At 43.7% G+C, this 24,253-nt stretch overlaps 4 protein-coding genes and 1 long non-coding RNA gene across 6 annotated transcripts; 2 read left to right on the plus strand and 3 right to left on the minus strand.

Annotated features, from left to right (window-relative positions):
- The first annotated feature begins 696 nt into the window (after positions 1 to 696).
- On the plus strand, positions 697 to 10,121 carry LOC105278891. The gene is made up of 9 exons (XM_026974308.1): positions 697 to 2,088; positions 3,034 to 3,432; positions 3,510 to 4,224; positions 4,910 to 4,962; positions 6,893 to 7,057; positions 7,264 to 7,433; positions 8,417 to 8,750; positions 8,841 to 9,112; positions 9,203 to 10,121. The coding sequence occupies exons 1-9, from the start codon at positions 2,019 to 2,021 to the stop codon at positions 9,548 to 9,550; spliced, it is 2,526 nt and encodes an 841-aa protein (XP_026830109.1). The 5' UTR covers positions 697 to 2,018; the 3' UTR covers positions 9,551 to 10,121.
- LOC105278866 lies at positions 2,347 to 3,026 on the minus strand. The gene is made up of 2 exons (XR_893839.2): positions 2,873 to 3,026; positions 2,347 to 2,805 (listed from the first exon to the last, which is right to left on the minus strand). It is a non-coding gene; the product is annotated as an uncharacterized LOC105278866 (long non-coding RNA).
- Positions 10,122 to 10,306: 185 nt separating the features above from the next.
- Positions 10,307 to 14,420, minus strand: LOC105278890 (protein FAM161A). Of its 2 annotated transcripts, none has more exons than XM_026974109.1 (8): positions 13,719 to 14,420; positions 12,568 to 13,352; positions 12,325 to 12,483; positions 11,998 to 12,219; positions 11,546 to 11,818; positions 11,315 to 11,437; positions 11,093 to 11,237; positions 10,307 to 11,004 (listed from the first exon to the last, which is right to left on the minus strand). In XM_026974109.1, exons 2-8 carry the CDS (start codon positions 13,344 to 13,346, stop codon positions 10,585 to 10,587), a joined length of 2,121 nt encoding a protein of 706 aa, XP_026829910.1. In that variant the 5' UTR covers positions 13,347 to 13,352; positions 13,719 to 14,420; the 3' UTR covers positions 10,307 to 10,584. The 2 variants fall into 2 exon arrangements, with proteins under 2 accessions (XP_026829910.1, XP_026829911.1); XM_026974110.1 differs by having other exon boundaries at positions 11,546 to 11,791; positions 13,719 to 14,416.
- Positions 14,421 to 14,713: 293 nt separating this feature from the next.
- On the plus strand, positions 14,714 to 24,212 carry LOC105278861 (ubiquinone biosynthesis monooxygenase COQ6, mitochondrial). Its single transcript, XM_011338275.3, has 8 exons — positions 14,714 to 14,941; positions 15,297 to 15,487; positions 15,716 to 15,955; positions 22,175 to 22,282; positions 22,444 to 22,506; positions 22,966 to 23,276; positions 23,382 to 23,664; positions 23,965 to 24,212. The coding sequence occupies exons 1-8, from the start codon at positions 14,746 to 14,748 to the stop codon at positions 24,007 to 24,009; spliced, it is 1,437 nt and encodes a 478-aa protein (XP_011336577.1). The 5' UTR covers positions 14,714 to 14,745; the 3' UTR covers positions 24,010 to 24,212.
- Positions 16,160 to 22,168, minus strand: LOC105278860 (transient receptor potential channel pyrexia). The gene is made up of 6 exons (XM_011338273.3): positions 20,902 to 22,168; positions 20,524 to 20,825; positions 20,270 to 20,452; positions 19,915 to 20,200; positions 18,540 to 18,917; positions 16,160 to 18,119 (listed from the first exon to the last, which is right to left on the minus strand). The coding sequence occupies exons 1-6, from the start codon at positions 21,019 to 21,021 to the stop codon at positions 16,536 to 16,538; spliced, it is 2,853 nt and encodes a 950-aa protein (XP_011336575.2). The 5' UTR covers positions 21,022 to 22,168; the 3' UTR covers positions 16,160 to 16,535.
- Positions 24,213 to 24,253: the final 41 nt, after the last annotated feature.

The following is a 24,253-nucleotide window of genomic DNA, read 5'->3' on the forward strand; positions in this document are numbered from 1 at the left end:
ATCTCACGGGACTTCTCCCACCGAAGTCGCCCGCGATCGTTCAGTTACGCGTGGAGGTAAATTTTTAAGATTGATTAGATTGAAGACACGTGAGAATAAATTAAATTTTGAATAGCTTGTTACATTGAAAAAGAGTGGCACGCAGCGACCTCAGCTGTCCACATTAAATGCATTAGATTCAATTCCACTAACAATTTAAACCTCCTTTCTGTGCACGTGTAATTAACGATTCAGATTAAGATTCCCCTTCCTCAGTTTTACATTTTTTTTCTCGCAAGCCTAACTGAATCGTCGATCACCTTGCGATCTCGAGTCTGATTTTAAATTCAAATTATCCAAAGTACACCTCTGTCTTCAAGCGGCGGACTCGAATGCATTTGCGTTTATTTATTATCGCCGGATCGGGCAGACCGCGACCGCAACATCCGATATCTTTCCGCGATATCCGCGTCACATGCGAGATATTACTGGACGCTGGAGGAAGTCAGGGTGTCCCCCCGCTTCGCTTCGCCAGATCTGGATTGCGTCGACCGCACAATCACGCAATATCATCGAGCTCTGGTGTTTTTTTTTCTTGCTTGTTCTTCCTCATCGCCTACACGTGGATCGAATCATTATTCTGGGGAAACGCTCGCAATCCCTCGCAATCCTCTGCGATTCCATATGATAGCAGACGCGACTACGGTATCCGGAATACGCGCAGTCCAATTAAAATCGTGGAATGCACTCGACGCGCGCTCCTTTCCGCGTATCTTCAAACGTTTTCCGTGAACTTTTAGACCTTTGTGCCTACGCTCATGCCTTATACGCTCGCCACCGTAATGAAGAAATCGATTTTGCACTCTCAGCTTCCTCGACGGCGAAGCGTTTGATGACGTCAAAGTGTGCAATTCGTCGAATCTGTGTTTACTCTGTTATTAACACCATGACCTCGCACTTGAGGTGAATCCCTTGGGCATGGGCGTGGAAAATCACGCCACCGACGGTTCTCCAAAAGCAATGCGCCATCGCGGAAAGGAGGAGGAAAACCGTGCGACGAGATCATAGTCGCGCGTTCAAATCTCCGCGAATCCTGCAATTTTTTCGATAAGCCTTATATAAAAAGTTATTATTATTAAATTTTTTGTTGTTAAATTAGGAAGTATTTAAATAATTAAATTAGATTTTTCAGATTACATCCGGGAATTTACTGGATTTACCGGGAAATTCCCTTTGGCCCGAAGGTTCCAAAGGCCGGTGTGATACCAAAACGACGTCAATACATTATTGATTGACATTATAAACTCATATGGTGTGATATATCTCACACACATCATGCATAATTATGATGCATTCTGTGTTTACCGCGACAATCCGATTTATACCAGAAAGATCGTGATATCTAGAATAGCGAGGCATCACTTTTGTACTTATCAATACAAAATATAATTAAACAATCAACGTAATATTGCTGTAAACATAACATGTTTGTTTGATTAGTTTGATTGTGACCTAATGTGATAAAATTGTGCAACTATTATTATTCAATTCTATATAATTTCATCGGTAAAATTAATTATTAATTAATATAAATTTTAAAAAATATAAAATATGTTAAGAAAATATATATATTTAATTGAAAAATGTCACAAGAATCATATTTCAAGATTAGTCTAGTTTATGTAACTCAAGCTTATGTTACAGTACAACTTAATCTCGAACGACGAAGAAACATGAATCTCTCTCGATAGCGCGATTCCCCGATTCCTCGGCGAATCCGCTCCTGACGGATTGATTAGCGATACGAAGTCTGATCGTGGTGGGGACAGTTGTTGACCCTGGCTACGGTCATCTACGTATCATGGACACTACTAGCTATCGTCAGTCAGCGTGCTGATCCACGACGGGACGGCCATAAAACCGAAGGAGTCGTCGAGATCAAGCGAGTCTCGTCGCTGTCAGGTGTACTGTGATTGTCTCCCGGTGCTCTCTCTCTCTCTCTTTTTCTCTGCTGACAACAGTGAAGTAGTTCGTCGAAGATGACGACGAAGTCGACCATCCTGGTCTCTTTGAAGCTACTGACGTTTCTGATCATCAGTATCAATGCGCGTAAGTGGATTTCTTGATAGGATTTTAGGATACAAAATGCCGATTGAAGGATCTTAAGTTGAAGTTGAAGATTAATTCAGGGAATTGTTTTTGTCCTCGCGTATTTTTCCTAAACTTTAAAATTCTATATTTTATCTATATTTTGAGATTACTTGGGTTGTACTGTAACAAGCTTGAGTTACATAAAATAAATAATCTCGAAATATGATTCTTGTGACATTTTTCAATTAAATATATATTTCCTTAATATATTTTATATTTTTTTATATTATAATTTTCATGTAATTTCCATATTCCAATTTTTACTCTTATTTTTCCACTCAATGTACAGTAAAGATAAACTCTTGAAAAATTATATAAACACGATAAACGTTTAAACACGATTCTAATAAGACGAGGACTTAATCACCAACAGGACACGATTATCCGGGTTCGTGACGTTACTAGTTATCAATTTTCGATTTATGACGCTATTCCTCGAAGACAAAGGTCAGGTCTCAATTCCTCAGTGTGCCTCATCTCGAATTGCACGTGCGGTATTTTGCGTTACGTCATAGTATTAATAGCCGGCACCGGGAAACACAAAACAGGTGTAATCAACGCAACGGAAAAGAACGCGCGAATCATCTTTGTTCGATTTAGCGCGCTGCCACGCTTCGGTGAATCTTGAGTATATCCAAGAGCTTATGGCATTATTACACGTTACAATCTGCATAACTGTAACAATAACAGATAAAATAGATAACAATATGACTCACATATTATATTATTCATAATAATTTACCTCGCAACAGGTTGCACGTAACAGTTTATTTTCGCACGTGACATTTATTTTATTGTGACGTCACGTAATATCTCAGACTATGCAGAAGCCTCTGCAGATCTACGAAAAATATCACAACCAGTTTCAATCAATGCTAAGCTTCCTCTTATTCTTCTTCGCAGAGTATGAGGATTCACGATCGGGCTGCAGGGCCGATGGCCAAATGGGCACGTGCAAAGCCGCCCGTAACTGCACCGCTGTGGCGACTATCCTGCAGCAATCGCGCGATGAAGCATTCGCCTACCTGAAGCGCAATCACTGTGGCTTCGACGGCAAAACCCCGCTGGTGTGCTGCATCAACAACATCATCACTCGTCCAACTCCGCCCAACGAGGACCTGTACGACCGTACTCTGACTAATTCGGGTAATTCGACACCCAGCGAGGAGGGAAGGATCGGCGTGGACAACAATCCGCTGCTACCGAGCGACTGCGGCCGCGACTTGTCGCAAAGGATTGTCGGCGGTGAGCGCACCAGCCTCGACGAGTTCCCGTGGATGGCGCTTTTGGAATATCAGAAACGTGAGTAAATAATATAACGAAGCTAACATAATGAAATCGTAAACAGTATACATAATAAGCCTTTTCTCTTCAATCAGCCAACGGCAGGACCACGGCCTGCGGCGGTGTTCTGATCAGCAAGCGTTACGTTCTCACGGCCGCGCACTGCATCAAGGGCAAGGACCTACCAACGACCTGGCGGCTGAGCAGCGTCCGCCTGGGCGAGTACGACACCGACACCGACACGGACTGCATCTCGGACGGCAACAACGGCACGACGTGCGCCGACGATCCGGTCACCGTGGGCGTCGAGGAGCAGTTCGCCCATGAAGAGTACCAACCGCTGTCGCGGCACCAGCGCTACGACATCGCTCTGCTGCGTCTCGCCCAGGACGTCACCTTCACCAAGTACATCAAGCCGATCTGTCTGCCGTCCAACTCGACGTCGCTCGATGACAGGTTGTTCTTCGTGGCCGGCTGGGGCAAGACGGAGACCCGCTCGTCCTCGAACGTCAAGCTGAAGCTGTCGTTGCCGCTGGTGAGCGACTCCCAGTGCGATCAGACGTACAACAACGCTGGCGTGCGGTTGGGCTACGGCCAGATCTGCGCGGGTGGCCAACGAGGCAAGGACTCGTGCAGGGGTGACTCGGGTGGTCCTCTGATGGCGCTCGAGAGGCTTTCCGATCGCACCGGCAAGTGGTCTGCCGTGGGCGTGGTGTCCTTTGGACCGTCGCCCTGCGGCATGCAGGGCTGGCCTGGCGTGTACACCAAGGTGCAGGACTTCGTTCCCTGGATCCTCAGCAAGCTGCGAGCGTAAGGCGGTAAACGGCGAAATGTTGCTCGCGTACGAGGACAAGTTTGCTTCTCAACTTCTGCGGGACGCTGCCCTCCTGGCGAGACCTCTTGCGAGCAATGTGGGACGTTGAGACACACTACACGGTATTCTGATTATAAATCAATGTGTCTGTAGTTTGAGAAAAATTACGTCATTGTAGAAATTGATTAGAATTAAGTATTCATATAAGAGCATTCGCTTTCGCGTTATTAAAGCAGAATAATATGTCGATCGATGTTATATTGATATTATAAATACATTTGGTTTTCTGCTTCGCTGCTCAAGTGAATAAGACTTTAACTCGAAGAATAGTGACAATAAAAAAAACTAACGAGTTTGCTAACAACTGCGATCGTAATCGAAAGTTATTCAAAAATCCTAGCGAAGAGAATACGGCAGAAAATGATTGTTTAATCGTGATAATTTTTAAAGAGTTGTCAGTTGCAACTAACAATACTCAATATTGTAATTGTCAACTGAATATATTCTTTGGCTATTTTATATCTTCTTTGCTTGGCTGATTTAATGCTCAGGAATGGTGCAATAGTTTCGACTAGCCAGAACACGAAGAAAAGAGATTCATAGTCAAACGATTAATTACTTATATTTTATCTTTATTTATATATAATGACATATTTCATAATATAATATAATACTTTCAAGTATTCTTAATGGAGCGAGCTTTGCTCAAGCAAAACTCTACTCCGGTTTAGACCGTATTTAGAGATCTAGAGATTCGATTTAGGAATAATTAAGCGCGCGTGCCGATTAATCGATATTATATAAGGAATAATTTACTTTGTACGAACATCAGTGTGTAAATACTGGGAAAAATCTTTTTTTAAGTTTTTGACAGTAACGACAAATAAAAAAGTTTCTTTTTCAGGCTCGTGTCTTAATAATTGTTTTCAATCTATGCGTTTTTCCTTCCCGTCGCGGTGCAGTCGGATTTCCATGCATGCCGCATTTAATATCTATCATCCGGGAAATGTGTTGACCATCGTCGCACATTGTGGTATTATTGTGGTCTAGCATTGTGCTATCGTGACGTTGGTGTTTTTTTTCACTTATTTAATAAAACTCGAGCGAGCTGATTTCCCGGTAATCCTTTTCGTTCAGCGAGATTTGCATGACAAATCGTAAATTCGATGTTGTCGTGCGAAATTATCAGTTTCGTAAGCGATCTTTATAACGTTATTTGTCATTATTTATTTAGTTTCTTCAGGGTTATCAAGAGACGCGGGTCGTTACGGAAATTGACCTGTTGGCATCGCAGTGATAATAGGAATGACGACGTCATTTCTTACGCGATGTCGAAGAGCATTATCGGAGATAATAAACCTTTTAATATCGATGACTAGTAAATAATTGCAACAAGAAAGAGGGAGAAAGAGATGTATGAACGTTATATAAAAAAAGTAATACAATTACCGAAATTCATGTAACAATTATTTATAAAAATAATTCGTATAAAAAAATAATTCAAGCAATTTTATTTTCAATAAAATTTCTAAGGATGTGAAACTTTTAGAATATTTTCAGAAGAAAGACGGACAAGTCTCTCTGTGAATTCTTCCGAGTGTCACGATTGCGAAAGAACGAGGAAGTCGAGGACAGCCAGTGATCCATAAATGACAATTAATTACACGTCTTCAACTTTTTCCCTGTGTTGGTCAAGCTTGATAATAAACTGTGCACTTCCGGTGCCGCGAGTATCCCCAGCATGCAGAAGAATGGATTTCCGTATATGTTCCTGATCTAGGAAAGATTGTAGAATGTGAATGACTTGTAGAGGAAAGCCCTGCTTCCTCGTAAAGTTTCCTGATCAATCGACAATCGTGTGTGTACAACAATGCGTTATAAAATTCGCGCGGTGTCTCCCCTGCATTCAGCTGCGACATTATTGGGAATCCCCGGTATGCGTGACGTCATCGGTTCGCGGGATCCTTTTGCAACGTAAGGACCGTAAGTTATATAATTTTTTAAAGAAAATTAATTTCCTTCTTAGAAGAAAACGTACGTTAATTTAAGTTTAATTTCCTGAACAAGCTCTTATTGTTCTCTCGCGAGGCATTGTATCGATTTCAATAATTAACATCTCAATTTAACGATAAGAAAAAATATGCGTTGCATTCCCAAAGGACATCCGCCTGATAGCGAGTTATCCTGAAGCGATAAGCGAAAAGTCTGCGAAAGATAACAACATTTCTTCTTAAGGAAAGTTCCTCACGTTGAAGTTCATTAATTTCCGCGGAATTACACGAGCCGCACAAATTACGATACGGCTGCAATTGCTGGCGAATCGCGGACGATGGATTGCGCGACGCCGTCGTCTCCCCCACCATTTTTTTCACGATCCAACAAATTTATCTGATTCAGCAGGTAGCGGAGAAGCTTAGTCGCGCGTGCACGCTTGACGGTTGACGGTCTTCGCGCGAATTATCAGCGAAAGAATTCGGGACGCGCGCTTCAGCTCGGTGCATCCTTGACACGCGTCACGATTTGTTAACGTAAAATGCGAATGTCACTCGCCGCACTTGCTAACAAGTTTTTGCGCGTGTGATACGGCCCGAGACTGCTTTACTCCGCGATTCGAGTATTCGAAATAATAAGGCAGAACATTTGCTGGCTCACTACGTACGTGAGGCTTACTCTGTGAGGTAAAAAAAGAGAAAGAAAGGAAGAAAAAACAGTCACAAGGTTACAAAATCTATCGTGAAGCTACGCAGTCGGTCTTACCAGAAATAAACATGAGATTCGTCGATGTGCTGGTCGCCCTTGTCGCTCTATATTCGACGACAGTTAGTGCACGTGAGTAATTTATTGTACATTAATTAGATATCGATTTGCGCCAAAGAACATTTATAGAAAGAAATCTCTCAATTCCTGCTTTTTAAATAAAATTCTAATTTAATTCTAATTCGTATTTTTTTTTTAAATAAAATTCGAAGAACAAATTGAGAAAAATGCCATTTGACTTGAAGTTAATTAATTTTTTGCGTGATTTATTTTCACAGAATCCGAATGCACGGACAGCCGCGCAACTTGCATCAGTATCCGCAATTGTCCGGCTATCATAGAGGTCCTGCGTGGTCCGAGACCGCTTTCGCCCGAAAGTTTGCAAAGACTTCGAAACGCGCAATGTGGCTTCGACGGAAACGATCCGCTGGTCTGCTGCATAAACCAGGTAATCATTCTTTTGAAGTTGATTAATTACAAACACCAGCTTGTTGATGAAACTTCGATTGAAGTGAAACAAGCTAAATGTTGGAAACAAATTTAAATTTAAAGTAAAGTTTATTTAACAAGTTATATACTAAATTATTCATACGTTAATTATTTACCGTTGTGGCGTTATTCGTGTGCATGACGAGGATGCGTCGTAACGCAGGCCGTTTGATAGTTTTCTAAAATAAACGCGAAACAGGTTTCTCCGGCCTCGATTTTCCTGATCCTCTATCCTGATTCCGCTGTACTCCTCGCAGAATTCTTCCCGCTCAAGCGAGACTTCACTCAGGGAAATTTAAAATTCGTTAAAAAGAATCATCGGTAGCACAACAACGAACGCGAAATAGTGCGCAGCGTTGAAATTCAAAAACCACAAAAATCTCACTGAAATTATCCTCTTACCCTCTCGACGTTGAGGCAATACTTCCAAGACTTTTAAAAATAAAAAAAGAAAAATATAAATTTTCTTAATCTCTCGTTTTTCTCAAAATGATATTTAAATATTAATTATAAATATTATTTAATGATATTTAAATATTAATTCACGATAGGAAATGTGTGTGTGTGTGTATAAATTTAGAAGTTTAGCGTTAAGGATAGGTTTAGATGTAAGTTTAGATATAAATTAATTGTAAGATAAAAATATTGCAAAATGGAAACAATGAAGCATCTAATCTAATCTGTTAATTCGCGAATGCGTGTTTCTATAATTCAAACACTTCCGCAATTCCAGCATTTGTGGGACAGAACGAAGCTCTCATCACGAGCTTCCGCGAACGTGAAATTATTCCTCGTGACAATAGCGAGGCGACGCGTAAATCCACAATCAACGGAGCGCCATTCAATTGACATTTCCGCTCTTTCGCGTAAAAAATCATAAATTAAATTAAACAAGAGGCCGTCGCTTCTCTGCGTCGCATCTGAAATCTCAATTTGTCATAGCAAACGTCACCCACACCGTCGCCACCCACATCGCCGCCACCCACACCGCCGCCACCGAGGCCGACGATGGAGTCAGAACCGGAGGTCAGAACCGCTCCTAGTCCACCGGACGTGTCGAACCACCCGAATCTACGTCTGTTGAACCAGAACTGCGGCTGCATCACGGACTCGAGGATAATCGGCGGCAACAGCACCAGCGTTTTCGAGTTCCCGTGGATGGCATTAATCGCGTACGATATCGGCAGGCCGAATCCGGAGTTCCGCTGCGGCGGCACCGTCATCTCGCCGCGGTACATCCTCACCGCGGCTCATTGCGTCACGACGCTTCCGGCAGGTAAAGGGAGACTCGACAACGTCGCTCGATTGAATTCCCCGTCGATTTCTCTGATTGAATCTTTGAACGTGCTCCTCTTCCCCTCATCAGGTCTCACGCTGATCGGTGTTCGAGTTGGAGATCACGACATCAGCAAGGAACGCGACTGCGACGTGGACCAGCACGGGGTCGAGGTCCTGTGCGCCGAGAGGTACCAGGACTTCGGTGTGGAGAGCGTCCACTTCCATCCGCAGTACACGAGAAGGAAGCTGCAGAACGACATAGCGCTCATCAGGGTGAACAGCAGCATAGACTTCCGGCCGCAGAACGCTAAGCCAGTTTGTCTGCCGCTCGGCACCGCGGCGAGGCAGACCTCGTCAAGGGTGAGAATATTCATGCACGTTCTGTTGATTTTTTTATTAGGAGTTGGCGAAAAAGATTAGGATTTTCAGCTGTTTCTCTGTTGTCGACAGGGCATAGTAACCGGATGGGGCGCGACGGAACTGGGCCCGCGTAGTCAGGCCCTCCTGAAGGCGAACCTACCGCTGGTGAGCTATGAGGAATGCAAGGAGATATACAAGCACACCTCGGAGATTTGGTACAAGCAGATGTGCGCCGGAGGCCAGAACAGCGTGGACTCGTGCATGGGTGACAGCGGTGGGCCCCTGCAATCGTTTGGCACCTACGAAAACAATCCACGTATTATTCAATACGGGGTGGTCAGCTACGGACTGAGACAGTGCGGCACCGAGGGCTTCCCCGGGGTCTACACGAATATCGTCTACTACATGGACTGGATTCTGGACACCGTGAGAGAATAGAGAAGGAGCTTTGCATCACGACACGCAAGTCGCAAGGCATGATGAAGCCGAAGAACGGGAAGGGGAACGTGAACTACGCGGAGTTGACACCCCTATCGGCATTTCTCGACATCCTCGACGATCATTGACACTGAGAACTGATTCCGAGGAATTCTGGATGAATGAAGCGTAGACACATTTTGCCTCGTAGGATATTATTTTATTTAAGGTATATCTTTTTTATATATGAGATTGAAGTAATAAAAAAGAACAGCTTGGAATGCACGATAAACGCGAGAAAGGAATCAAAAGGATTGATTTTAATTGGTACGCATCGAGAGTTGATTAAGAGTTTTGAAAAGCGGATGAACTGAATACGAACAGTTGCTCGCAGTACATTGTTTCATGTAAAAAATTTTTCTTAAGATTAAGACATCGGGAAAGCTTCAATTACAATTCTCGAAATTTATCATTACATGTTCAGTATTGTATATACATAATTAATTATTATACTATAATACCTACTTTGCACTCATGTATTAACGTATCATGTTATTATATTTATACGTTTTATAATATATCGTCTTTTTCATAAAAAAATTCTTATTTGTTCCCTAAGTTTTAATACGCGTTGCGACACGAGACATCCCAAAATTCTTCGTCACTTTCATTCCCAATAATTCCTCGAGTGATTCCTCTTTCACAAAAATTTCAGGAATTTGCTTATAAAAATTATCATCGATCTGTAATAAATATAATCAGATACATAAATGGAGATATTTTAGAAACAGTGCACGTTTTAATTCACATACAGCGATACAAGACGAACAAGAATTGATGTTAAAAGTTAAAATACGCGTAAAAGAAGAGGATTATTATTTAGTTTTAATTTCGATTGCACTTTAGCCACAGCTTAATTAATTATCACGTACATAATATAGTTAATTTAATTATATCGTAATAAAAATCTTCAATTATATCGTAAAAATATCTAATATCAAGCTTAGATATATAAAATTTGATAATTCCAGAATAACTGAAAATATCAGGTCGATTCACTCTTCAGTAGTGACATTGTCATCACTCTGCAACGCATCCTTGCTGCGAAATTGCTCGTCGCTGCTCGATGACTTCTCATTAAGATCTTCAATGAGTTCCGCTGTTTCGTTGATTGACACTTTTAGTGGACGACGATCGAGCTTTCTCTTCGAGGTTTCCGATTTGGCCATCGATTTGTCAGACTCATGCGATGACTGGCTCGAAGATACCAGAGTTCCGGAAGAGCTGGTTAATGATCCGGAATCCGGTCTGGAATTGCTGGCGAAGCTCAGGTACGAGTCCAGACTGCTCGATGTAGGTCTTTTCGATTGTTGCTGCTGCTGCTGCTTCTTCTTCTTCTTTTTCTTCTTCTTTCGGGCGTGAGCGTTCTTAGAAGAAGCCTTCGGCTGCTGTACTTTCGGGAACGATTGGAAATCCTCAAACAGGTTCGAAACAAAATTTAAATTTATTTATTTGGATAGTGCTGAATCGGAAGCTCAAGGCCGAGAGACAGGCTCGCGATACCTGGGAGTGCCGCTCGAAGAGGGTCGGTATCTGCGTCACGCGGTCCAGCATCATCTCCATCTGCAGCCGGTGACGCTCGGCCTGCTCCCGCGCCTCGTCGCGACGCAGGCACGCCCGGATGTCCAGGTCCCTGTCGTGCTCGTGCCTTCGTTTTCGCGACATCACGATCAGTCGTCCGCTCGAAGATCAACGAAAGATGCCGGGATACACGCGGATACTTACCTCGCGGCTGACCTCAGGGCCCTCCACGCGGGCTTCCGGCTGATCAGCGTCTCCCTGAACCTCAACACCTGCTCCCGCCGCTTCTCCTCCATCCGTTCCCGTATCTCGCGCTCCAATTTCTCCCTGCGGCGAGTTTTAATTTCAATTTCAATTTTAATTTTAATTTTAATTTTAGTTTTTCGAATTTTAATTTCAATTCTCGTACAGTCTGATCGATCTTAGAAATCGTACCGTGAGGCTTGGCATCTGAGGATTGCAGCGAGGTTGTTGCCGCGCGAGGACATCGCGGACGTCATCACGGACCTGACCGTGTCGGAGGCCGTCGGAGCCGGGGTGGCAGTCTCGTTCTCGTCCTCGTCCTTGTCCTTGTCCTGCAAACGTGCATACGCGGACTTGACTCGTTCGCGTCTCGCCATCGACGGCGGCAAGGAAGAGGACTTCAGCAGCTCGGCGGCCCTCACCCTTTTCCTTAGCTGCCTGGAACCGCACGCGGAATCCTTACGCCTGAATTTAATCGCTCTTAGGTAATTCTCAAAAGCTCCTATGATCACCCTCTCTTTTTCTTTCCCTTCACTCTTTTAATTCCGTTAAACTTCGTAAAATAATATTTTCGGATACATATAAAGACACTTGAATATAAATTTAAAAAAAGTGGAAAATGATCTTAGCGACGCGAGGCTGACCTGTAGTACTCGTCTTCGAGCATGCGATCATAAACTTCTGTGCCGAACAAGTTCTTCGGTATCGGCTTGGCTTTAAAGCGCGAGGAGGAGCCGCTCTTGGTCGAGCAGAGCTCGGGGCTGGACCTCGTCAAGGACCGCCAAGCGCGTCGATCACACTCCAGCTTGAACGGGCGCACCTGCGACAGAAGGTTCAACGCGCTCTCCTCACGCACGATGCGACTTCTGAAAAGTGAGAACGCGTATTGTAAGTGTTAGTATAACTTAAGTAAGACACCTATAATTAATTAAGTTAATATAACTTAAGTGTTACGATCACGCGACTCTTACCGCTCTTCCTTCTCGGCCATCAGTTTGTCGTAGAGCGGAATTTTCGACGTGATGGGAATCGGTCTGACTCGCCGCTTCTTCAGCGGGCTCTTCTTCTCGGTATCTTGATTCGCGCGCTCTTCCGTCTCCATTTCCGTCATATACTTTTCCGCTTGTTCTCTGAAATAACGATACAAGATTTATCTAAACGCGAACGCTAGTTTGCTTCGGATGCAGATCGCTCGAGTGCACTTGGAGCTTCACCTCAGCGTGAAACTGAACGGCATGGGCACCGTGGGATGCCAATCCTTGGAGTTGCTCGGCGGCAGGCTCTTGGTCTCAATGCTGTCGTCGTCGTCGTCGTCGCTGTCCACGCTGTCGTCGCTCTTCGATTCGCTCCAGGTGCTCCAGCTCTTGCTGGCCGCGAGTATCTCCTTGTTGCGCATCGTTTTCGTTTCCTTATCCTTGTCCCGGCACCTGTACGTTAGCAGATCCTGATCCTCGGCGAGGCCAGCGAAAGAACCGGACGGAAACAGTATCGGACTACTGGTTCTGGACCCCTCGAGGTAGCACTTCTTGCCGTTCAGCTTGAGGTCGCCGAGGTCCGGCTTGACGTTCTTATCCTTCGACGACGGCTTCGAGCCCTCATCCCTCGCGATCGACAATCGCGAGGGCGGCTTCTCCGCGCCCTCGTCCAACGAGTTCTTCAGATTCTGAAGAAGCAGTCGCTGCTTCCTCCTCAGGTACTCGACCTTCTGCTTGAACTGCTCGTTTGACAAATGGTGTACCTGCCCGTAGTCCGGTATGCTCTTCAGGAACTCCAAAAGATTCTCCAGAGTATCGCGCGGGCTGGATGATTCCGAGTCCTCGACGGCGGTCATCGGTTCATCCTTGGCGAAGTTGATTCTCTTCATCTTCTCGGATCCGCGAGTCCTAGAGGATAATTGAGGACGCTCGTACGACGGGGTGGGTTGACGGCTGCAGGGGTCCACCGGCGTCTTTACGCATGAATGGAAGAAGGATGTTCCTCGATGCTCCGACATGATTCACTATAGTAAGTATCACAAAACAAAATGAATAATGTAGAGTATAACGTAGATGTAATATAAATGTTGTATAATATAGATTAGGTAGACGTCATGAGAAAGAGAGATAACTGATATATTAATAGAAAAAAGTTATATTCTCCGATATTAATAAATTATTACTAAATTCTATATGGAAATATTATGAAATATTAAAATTTTCTATCTTTAAATTATGTGTCCGTATATAATTATTATTATGAAATATTTGGAAAAATACTATTAGATATATTTAATATTAATAATATCATAAATCATAAATATTTTCAATAACTGAATCGATTTACCTAGCTTGGTAAATTATAGCGCCATATGTTTCACGATAAATACCTTTTATTTAATTGTCATTGTAAATTTGTAGACTGGAGAATCGTTGTCTCAGAGTTAAAGCTCCATCAGAAAAGATCACGTTGAAATTCGATCTATCTTCCAGTTGACCGAATGCGACTCCAACTCGATCGCGCGAGACCGGAATTCGCGATCAGAATTCGAGCACGGTGATGGAAAGTGCGTGTATGTCGCTTCGACGGCTTACTCGCCACACTGGAATCACACTGGAGGATCAATGCAACCTGGCCTGGCGTCACCATGGTGAAGTCCGCGAGGAAGTACTAACGCCCTATGCGACCAGTCCCCACGTAAATGAACGGGAATAAATGCGAAGTAACGGAGTATCCGATCGATACCTTCGGAGGGTTCAAGGTGAACGTCACCGTTGGATAGACACGTAGAACTGAAGAGTCTCAATCGCAGAGTTAAAACGTATCAAATAGAAATATATCAAGATTATAAATTTACATAGACTAGTTTTCTATCTGCGGAGAAAAAGGATACTAATAATTGTGCCGAATTTTATTTTAAAAAAGTATAACTTTGGATTTAAGGACGTTTGAATTTAAAGACGCATCATTTTAAATTTAACCGTGCGCAATGTGTGTTAAATTCAAATTGCAATTAAATTTGTATTTGAATTTAAATTTGAATTTGAATACACAGAGACCATTTGAAAATGTCTGTCCATATAATTATATGTATATCTGTATATTTGATATTATATATATACATATATTATATATTTACATTTTATATTTTATTCATTTATATTTGATAGGTAAAATATAAATATAAATCGTAAAACACTTTTAGTAATTTATTGAAAATTTAATTAAAGCATGATTGCGTGATACAATCGCATTGTATAATTCACATCATTTTCTCAATATATTAATAAATAATATAATAAATATAATTATCAAGTAAAATAAGAAAATCCATTCCTTTGGATTGCTTCAATTTCGTATTTTTCTATTCTCTCAAGTGTGAGGGAAGTATAGAAGGTGCACATCACTGAACCAAGATGGCGGCTCTGAGGGAAGCGGTGTTATCACACCGGCTTGCTTTTATGTCATTATCGCAGAATTACAAACGTATCATTCCTAACGTGGCTGCTGCGTCAAGGAAAAACTACTTGTCCACTGCAGAACAGGAAGAAAATTATGATATTATCATCACTGGAGGTGGCATGGTCGGCACGACGTTGGCGTGTGCTATAGGTTAGCTCCTTATTTACTTACATATTTCTTTATATTTATCTATTATATTTCTACTATATTATACTACATTGTTGTATCATTTATCATATGCAATACTGCTTTATTCTATTTTATATATAATACTATATTTTTATTATATTAGTATAGTTTTCATAGCTTTTTTAATATCACCGTTGAGTCAATAAATTTTCAAGAGTCTCTCTAACATCACTGCGATTGTGCAATGATTGTTATTAACAGAATCGCGTAGTTGGTTATAAATATTCTATAAAACATTCGCTTTGCGCTAGCTATGTAACGTTAATTTTTTTGCATTTAAAAGAATGAATATATGTTGATATGAATATTGTTTCAGCAAACAATCGAAGATTGGAAGGCAAGAGAGTTTTGCTTCTGGAAGGTAGCCCTAAAGAAGAGTACACGCCGCAGGAGAAATATTCCAATCGAGTTGTTGCCTTGAATCAGCAAACTCGTACCTTGTTGTCCAGCTTCGGAGCATGGAAGCACATAGAGGCAGTCCGCTGTTGCCCAGTACGGAAAATGCAGGTAATTCTCGATATCTTTTCTTTATTGCGTAATAAGTATTAAATTATTCAGCCAAAATTAAGATCTCAAAGACACACACATCTCCGATCAGTATTTTTATAATTATTATAATTTTATTAATTATTAACTTTATCAGCTTCATCGCTCTGACTCTCGCCTGCTTTTCATATTTATAAAAACTCTGAGAAACTCTGAAAACAGTCGTAACATATAATGTGCATTCAGTAGGTGTGGGACGCATGTTCCGAAGCGATGATAACTTTCAACGAGAACCACTTGTCCGACGAGCTGGCGTACATCGTCGAGAACGATCTACTGCTGCACGCCATTAATAAGCAGCTTTCCGAGAAGGAGAACGTGACTGTGATCTACGAGTCGAAAGTTGCCGACGTGAAACTACCGGGGACGTCGGAGGGATATGCCACGGTGCAGTTGCATTCCGGGAAGCGATTCAGATCCAGATTACTGGTAAGTGCTGAATGAAATCATGCTGGATTATGACTCCATTATGACTCATAGTACACGTATGGCATGCGAACGAAAAACTAAAATCCCTAAAATATCTTAATTTAATATTTATACAAAAATTAATTTATATTAAAATATTTAATTTATTATTTATATTTATTAATTGATATAAAATATTTAATTTATATTAAAACATTTAATACAAAATTTAAAAATAAGATTAATAGTAGGATTAAAATACAAGAATAAATTTAATAATATGATTAATAACGTGAAATTTGAAAAGCAAATTCGCTTTTCAAGAAAAAGCAAAAGATCCGTCTAGAATCTAATGTCTAGGAACTAATGATAAACTCATTAGTCATTCAGCGATGACTGATCATGGAAGTTTTTCCCGGGCAATCGATCTTAATTCGTGTTTCGCTCTCTCCAATCATCCGCCACACGCGATTAGCTTCTCGAATCGCCAGGTTCCCGGATTCTTGTTTTCTCCCGTATTTTAACTGACCGATTTTGAACCTTGTCGACGTTCTCAGACATTTCATCGCGAATCCAAAATTGTTTCTTTGCTCCAATCAATTCAACACGCTCCGGTTGGCGAGCAATAGGTCTGCGAGTAGTTCATTGTCACGTCTACCTCGCGGGCGATGCTCTCCATCTTGTCGGTTAGACTGTCCAACCGCGTGCTGATGTTGTACGAGCACCTCTTCAACTCGGCTGCCAGATCGCTTAGCTGCTGGTGGCTACTCTCGTTGCTGTACATCCTGCTGAATCTCGCTTGACTCGAGTCCGCCGCGGCGTTCCGCAGCGATGAAGGCGGCGCACTGCTCCTGAACGTCGTTCGGCGCGTCCTTTTCTCGCTGACCAGGCGGTACACTGCCCTGACGAGTTCGCGGGGCAGGCGTTTCTCGCGCGGATCGTTCGGCCGGATGTGCAGGGCGCAGTGGTACGGCGGGTGTAGAAGCAGAGCGCCCCGTCTGCACATCCGTATTATCCTCGCGGGAGCGCGGTCCAGCAGTTTCGAGAAGAGCATGCTCTCGAGGTGTGCCACGAGCTCGGCGCGCCGTACCAGCCGGTCGAGGCCGGCACACCTGCGCAGCTCCTGAATGTCCGACACGGCCAGGCCGACCATCAGATTCGTCAGTATCACCGTCACCAGGATGACGAAGCTGAGGAGCATGAGGTGCGCCGTGCCGGGATACATGAGCGGCGCCTCCTCGTCAAAGAAGACGTCCTCGAACTCGAGCTCGCCCGACATCATGATCACCGTCTTGAGAAGGCTGATCAGCGGATCGGTGAACGACTTGTAGTTCTTGTGCAGTACGCTGAACCCGAGGGAGAAGCCGATCACGAGGCACACGTAGGCCGCGAGGAACTTGAAGAAGTTGATGGACACTTGCGTGAACATTTGTATGTAGATGCCGAACATGGGGAAGCGGCCGACCACCATCATCAGTTCGATCCATGCCAGCAGTATGCCCAGGGCGGCCACGTGATACTGCCACGGGCGCACCGGCGGGATCAGAATCACGGCCGACGCGAGGATCACGCTCCACTGCAGCCAGTTCTCCCAGCGTTTGGCGTAGCAGCAGATACCGTGGACGATCTGAAAGAGCTCCTTGCACGCGAGCATGCAGGTGAAGCCCAGCACCGGCCACAGAAGGACGCCGCTGAGTCGTTTCACCTGCCAGAGATACGTCGCGCTGACGTAACCGGTGAAGAGGGCAATGAAGATCGAGTGGAAGACGAGACTCAGCAGGAAGAACTTACGGATGCGCAGCCACTTGAGGTAGAGAAAGCTCTCGCACAGCGGGTGCTTCAGCACGTGCCCTTGGCCGACTTCTACCAGGCAGAGCATCAGGTCCGTCTCGCCACGGCCTCCCGGCACCAGCGGCCGGAAGTCCAGCCGCAGCTCGCAGTCCACGTCGCCCAGCTCGTGATCGTGCAACGAGATCGCTTGGTCGAGACGTGCCACGAAGCGCGGCAGTACGTCTGGAGTGCGGCGTATGATGAAGCTGAGGGCGGTGACGCCGCCCTTCGTACGCGCCGTAACGTCCGCGCCCTTCAACAACAGCATCACCACCGTGGGCGAGCTCTCGTTTAAGGCGGCGATGTGCAGCGGCGTGTAGCCAAACTTGTCCGCCTTGTTCACCGAGGCGCCTGCCTTTTGAACGAACGAACATTTAATTATTTCTATATTATTATATATTAGAGATTTTTTTATTGCAGAAAAATATGTTCAACGTAATTGGATCGGGATAAACGTATCCATCGAATGAGTCAGGAAGCTCTGGCAATTTTCTGCAAAAATCGATCAGTTTATTTGTACTCGGGACGATTTATTTATTCGACCGAATAATAACAAGTTGAAGAAAAATCGTCGAAGGCGAGGAAAATTACTCGACCGAACAAATAAATCATTTTGACTGCAAATAAATGGTTGAATTTTGTAGTGGAATATCGTCCCGCAACATTTCAAGATCAACAAATTTTGAAATGAATATTCGGGATTACTCCTCATTTTATTTGAAAAGGAATTTTGCTGAACGAAACAGAGGACACTTTTCTTCGTCACACCACGAACCTGTATCAGAGTCTTCACCAGCTCGCTACCTCTCAAGGCTTTCGCGACCGCAGCGTGCAGAGGCGTGCGTCCGTCGTCATCCTCCACGTTTACTCTCGCGCCAGCGCTTATTAGTACGTCTAACGTCTCCACGGACTGGGCGAGTGCCGCCAGGTGCATCGCCGTCTGACCGCGTGAGTTCTTCGCGTCCCAGGCTGCGCCTGCATTTAGCAACAATTTCGTACACTCTGCGCTGCCTTCCTCGGCGGCTAAGTGTAAAGGCGTCGATCTCGCGGTACCCAATTGCACCCTCACGTCCGCCCCGTAGCTTAATAGCAATTTGGTGCAACGCACGTTGCCCAAACTAGCTGCCACGTGCAATGGAGTCTCCGTATAAACCTATTGACGAATTGCGTTAATTTGCGGAAGAAATGTCAGCGTAGATTCTGAACAGATGCGTTACTCTGATGGAAAAGTGATCTTCTGTAACTTCGATATTATACGTTAATCTCGACGTTAATATTATTCTTTATCTCTTATATCTTTATATATTTTTATTTATATTTTATTTATATTTTTATATATTTATATATATATATATATATGTTTTAAATTTCAAATAATTCTTTATACAGGGTGAGGCACCTAAAACAGGCCACCTGAATATCTCGGCTGTTATTGGTGATAGAACAAAATGTGTCAGACCAAACTTGCATGGTTTCGAGGGACACATAATTTGTTCTAAATAGTTTTTTATTAGGTGGACGCGTAAAGGTCATATGAAGGTCAACTTCGTTTTTTTAAATGGTATGATATGTTTTTTTACGTACCATCTAGTAGAGCGTTTGAAGATGCGCACATTGATTGAAGTTCTCGAGTTTAAAATTTTTTTCTTCTCAGAGGAGTTCTGAGTTGATATCATTATTTTTTATATTGCCTAGAGTTCTCTGCTATTGAAAATACCGTAAACTCAGAAATGAAAAAGTTCTAACACTTAGAAATTTTAGCCTTCAGTGATCTTGAATTATTTTGACCCGTAGATCAATGTGCGCATCTTCAAACGCTCTACTAGATGGTACGTAAAAAAACATATCATACCATTTAAAAAAACGAAGTTGACCTTCATATGACCTCTACGCGTCCACCTAATAAAAAACTATTTAGAACAAATTATGTGTCCCTCGAAACCATGCAAGTTTGGTCTGACACATTTTGTTCTATCACCAATAACAGCCGAGATATTCAAGTGGCCTGTTTTAGGTGCCTCACCCTGTATAGTGTTTTTTTCCTTTTTACATTTTATCTCGTTTTTTTTCTTGGAAAATTCAAATTTAGACAAAGAAAGGCATCACTTTTCCATAAAGTTCGTGCTTAAATTAGCCGTGTAAAGGAGCACCTGTGGATTATTGGGACAAGCACCTGCTTGCAGTAGAGCTTCGACACAATCCCCGGCGTTGTTCAGCACGGCATAGTGCAGCGGACTTCTTCCGGATAATCCGGCATCCACGTTCGCGCCCGACTTAATCAGACACTTGACGGTAGTGACGCAACCTGCCGCCGCGGCACAGTGCAACGGCGTGCATTTCTTCCCGAGGTCCCACTCATTCGGATTAGCCCCGTGTTTCAGTAGTTCTTCCACGATCTTCACGGATGCGGCGCAAGCGGCCATGTGCAATGGCATTCTGCGGATAGTGAGATGAACTTAAATTAGAAATTTTAATTTGACAAAAGAGATTTCGCGGTGCACGTGCCTTCCATCGTTGTCTTTCGAAGATACCGGTGCGCCTTTCTCCAACAGAGCCTTCGCAATCTCCGCGTGACCCAACCAACAGGAAATCATCAAACATGTGTCCGGCCATCCCGCAAGTAGCTGACCGGGAGTCGCAGCGGCCGCCGCTCCGTTTTCGCTGGCCAGCAGGGCCTTCCGCATGAATCTGCACACACAGAGATCATTCCACTTCATGCAGGCGTCACCATTCAATCGTCACCGTCGTCATCGTTGTACCCGTTCGCGAATGTAGGCAGTGAAACTTTGCGCTGCTTGCAGTTCGCGGTTTCGTTGAGTGTGAGGAACTGGAACTCCTCCAGCGCCCGCTGCAGAGCGTCATCCTGAAGAGTCGGGATCAGCGATAGAGCGGTCTCACCTCCGGGAAGGTTTGACAACGCCAGCTCGACCTCGTCCTTGCTCCAGGGTTGTTCTTGCATCATCGGCGCCGCTCGTATGTGACACCTGATGGAGTCGGAGGTGTCCTCGGACGAGATACTGCCGCGGTCAATCTCGTTCATCCAAATGTCCTCGTGTTCTTCCTGCGTCCAGTAACGCGAGCGTCAAGAAGGAGATCATCGGTGACTAGTCGCTCATTGAATCTTTCCCCTCGCTTACCTCATTGTTGACCACGATGGACGGCGTTCGGTTGTTGGCGGTCTCCATTCTCGGGACCTCCCGCGTTAACCGGCTGCCTGAGAGTCTCTCGAAGAACTTCTTCTTGCTGAGAATCGACATGATTTGCGGGCTGCGCCCTCGCGGAGATCGTCCGGCCCGAGCGAACTGGAACTACGGATGGTGTAATCGCATGACAATACGTACGGAGAGCAACTGCTTCTCCAAATCAGCTCGACGGCATCCTCCAAGTGGCCACGTTCCTCGATAACACACTGCGAGTCTTGCGCGCACGGTAAACTTATACTTCGTCGAATCGCTAGCTGCTTGACCAAACAATCACTCAACTGGCCAGAAGGAGATGATGATCGGATGACCGAAAAATGGTAAACATCGCAACTGGGCCGGCCTGACGATGGATGATCAGTTCTCTCGTCAGTTCTCTCGCGGAATTAATGACTTCCTGACGTGCGCACATCGGCCGCTCTTGTTCGCTAATACCGAACACTTAGACGACTATTCTGGTTCCTCGTGTAACTCGGGATACCCGCGAGTGTTTATAAAACAGCGTTATATATTTAGCTTCCATTAATCTCCTCCTCGTGGGTTCTCCCTCAGTTACTGCGAACGTTACGGCGTCTTCGTTCAGCGGGAAGGGGGAAATGAAGAAAATCCCCGACCGCAAATTCTCTTCTTGCGGAACTTCCTGTTCCTTCCTTGTTCCGGCGATGTTCGACGGTGTCGTCTTATCATCACCAGACGCTGCTGCGTCAACCGACGACTTCGTCATTTCACGGGGCAGTCACACTCGCGGTGTGTTTTTCCCCTTGCGGCGCGACAATGCGATTTTTAAGTAATTGGAAAGTTGGAGGAGGAAAAAGAGAGCAATAAGCTATTTTCTTATAACAATTACAGTCTTTTGAAGTAATTGTCATAATTTTCTAACACGTTCAGCTGCTACGACATCACCTCGGAATGTAACTGTAATTCAGTTGCTGATGATGAGCGTACGTGCGAACGATGCTGCGACGAAAACCGAGCGCGAAACGTTAACTATTCGGTGCAGACAATCCCCGGCATTTCCGCTGAAATCTGGAGCTGAACGGAGGCTGCTATTTCCGTACGTGCCGTAAATCTTTCGTACACTCATCTCTTACCATGTGCGCTATCCGCGTTATCTTCCTATTCATCTAATCATCTCCGCCGTGATGCTCCCTGAACGCGCTTATAATTTTATTAAAACGCAATAATATAAAGCGAATAAAATGTGTTTCAGGTGGGCGCCGATGGAGTCAATTCGCTGGTGCGAAAGGCGATGGGTGTGCAATACTTGAACTGGCAGTATGATCAACTGGGTATCGTCGCGACCCTGAAACTATCCGAGGTAATGTCTTCCTAGTGAAAATTGCACGATGTGAACAGCAGAGTACTTGTAATATTGAAGAATATTTTTAAATACTTTTAATTTACTCTCTACTTAAATTAATACTTAAAAATTTGTATTCAAGTATTCTCTATTTAGGATACAACGTTAATTGATTTCAGCCTACGGAGAACATCGTCGCTTGGCAGAGGTTCCTTCCAACTGGGCCCATCGCGTTGCTTCCGGTACTTGATTCTTTTTATCCTAGAATTCTTGTTAGTTTTTACTCGTCTCTCCTCGAACGCGGATGTAAAACTCTCGCAAACTTTTGATAAATTGGAGCAAACGTTTCACAAAAATGTTTGATTCGATTTTTATCATTAATTCATTAATGATCAATATCCCATTTTGGAAAATAAAATTAAATAAAATTATATAAATAATACATAAGATTAAAAATCTAATTTCCAAGACAGTTACGATAGTAGACTCGTCTTATTTTATTTATATGAAAAATTAGAAAAATAAAAAAAGTTAGATTTTTCGTTTTTAATAAATATCTACATAATGTATAATTCTCTGGCTTACTCTAACGGATTAAATAATTCAATCGATCAAACAATTAAGGGGAGAAAGAAGATGTAAGATGTACGAAGACCCAGCATGTGTACCGCAATAAATGATCATAAAAATCCGACGGCCAGTTGACAGATTCTCTAAGTTCGCTGGTGTGGTCCGTAACGAGCGAGAAAGCAAAAGAGCTGCTGAAAGTGTCGGAGGAGGAGTTCGTTGACAGGATAAATGAGGCGCTGTGGCGGGTCTACCCGAAGAACGGTGTCGTCGAGAGTGGGATGCACGCGCTCCGCCAGCTACTTGAAGGACTCTCTTTACAAACCGGCGTGTCCAGGCAGCTGCAGCCTTCCGTAGCGGCGATCGTCGAAGGATCCCGCGCGGCGTTTCCTCTAGGTTTCGGCCACGCCGTATCGTACACCCAACCGGGCACGGTGCTGGTCGGGTAAGGAAATCTCCAGTCTTGAAAATTATGAAAACGCGAAAATAAAAAGTCAATTGGCGAGTCAGCCCAAATTTTTGCAACAAAAATTTGCTGTTTAATTCGAAGGGACGCGGCGCACCGGGTCCATCCCTTGGCTGGCCAGGGTGTGAATCTCGGTTTCGGCGATGTGACGGCGCTGACGCAGCTCCTCGCCGAGGCCGTCGTGAACGGCAGCCAACTCAACAGCACGATACACTTGCGGAGATACGAGACGCTCAGGCAACGACACAACGTACCGACGATGCTCGTCATCGACGCGCTCCATCGGCTGTACAAGACCACCGCGGCTCCCGTCGTCTTAGCCAGAAGCCTAGGCATGCAGCTGACGAACGCTATCCCGCAAGTCAAGGTAACGCGAATGGGAACGTTATGATGAAAATGTATTTCGGATTATAAATTGGTTCGATTTTTTCAAGCGAGATTAAAGGCGGAAATCTGTGTAAGGGCATTGTCAATATATTTTCTTGTAATTTTTTCTTTGATTATCTTTTAGGCAACTTGCTAATTTCGTCCTTCCAGGATTTCCTGGATTGATTTTCCGGACAAAGAATTGCAAAAATTGAGCAAATTTATGTTCTGAATATTTTTCAAGGCAAGAGAGCGTTGTTTCTTGTATCAATATTTATTGCTGTTTTTACTTTGCTTTTAGAAATTGTTGATGGAACAAGCAGCAGGAGAGACAGTCTGTAAATGATAACTTGGGCAGGCAAGAATATAAATTAAATACTTTAGAATAAAGATACATTAATTTTGTAATTTATTTTTTTTTTTACTGAATATGTATTATACATTGTTATCGTAAATTGTAGTATTATCACAAATTGTGTTATTAACATTTAATAAATAATATATAATATGTATAAAATATATATAAGAATAAAAATATATATAATATATATAAGATATATAAAAATCTTTGAAGCTGATGTTAACAGATT

This window comes from Ooceraea biroi, chromosome 12 (assembly GCF_003672135.1).
Source record: "Ooceraea biroi isolate clonal line C1 chromosome 12, Obir_v5.4, whole genome shotgun sequence".
NCBI lineage: Eukaryota > Metazoa > Arthropoda > Insecta > Hymenoptera > Formicidae > Ooceraea > Ooceraea biroi.

Excerpts from the sequence above, each read along its gene's own strand:
- LOC105278891 (XM_026974308.1), top strand. The coding sequence starts at position 2,019 with ATGACGACGAAGTCGACCATCCTGGTCTCTTTGAAGCTACTGACGTTT. Across the intron at positions 8,751-8,840 it reads CGTCACGACGCTTCCGGCAG|GTCTCACGCTGATCGGTGTT; the intron begins GTAAAGGGAGAC and ends TCCCCTCATCAG. Across the intron at positions 9,113-9,202 it reads CGAGGCAGACCTCGTCAAGG|GGCATAGTAACCGGATGGGG; the intron begins GTGAGAATATTC and ends TGTTGTCGACAG.
- LOC105278890 (XM_026974109.1), bottom strand. The coding sequence starts at position 13,346 with ATGTCGGAGCATCGAGGAACATCCTTCTTCCATTCATGCGTAAAGACG. Across the intron at positions 11,819-11,997 it reads CTCGAAGACGAGTACTACAG|GCGTAAGGATTCCGCGTGCG; the intron begins GTCAGCCTCGCG and ends GATTAAATTCAG. Across the intron at positions 11,005-11,092 it reads TCTTCGAGCGGCACTCCCAG|GATTTCCAATCGTTCCCGAA; the intron begins GTATCGCGAGCC and ends AACCTGTTTGAG.
- LOC105278861 (XM_011338275.3), top strand. The coding sequence starts at position 14,746 with ATGGCGGCTCTGAGGGAAGCGGTGTTATCACACCGGCTTGCTTTTATG. Across the intron at positions 15,488-15,715 it reads GCCCAGTACGGAAAATGCAG|GTGTGGGACGCATGTTCCGA; the intron begins GTAATTCTCGAT and ends TGCATTCAGTAG. Across the intron at positions 15,956-22,174 it reads GATTCAGATCCAGATTACTG|GTGGGCGCCGATGGAGTCAA; the intron begins GTAAGTGCTGAA and ends AATGTGTTTCAG.
- LOC105278860 (XM_011338273.3), bottom strand. The coding sequence starts at position 21,021 with ATGTCGATTCTCAGCAAGAAGAAGTTCTTCGAGAGACTCTCAGGCAGC. Across the intron at positions 18,918-19,914 it reads CTTGTCCCAATAATCCACAG|GTTTATACGGAGACTCCATT; the intron begins GTGCTCCTTTAC and ends ATTCGTCAATAG. Across the intron at positions 18,120-18,539 it reads TGGTGAAGACTCTGATACAG|GCAGGCGCCTCGGTGAACAA; the intron begins GTTCGTGGTGTG and ends TTCGTTCAAAAG.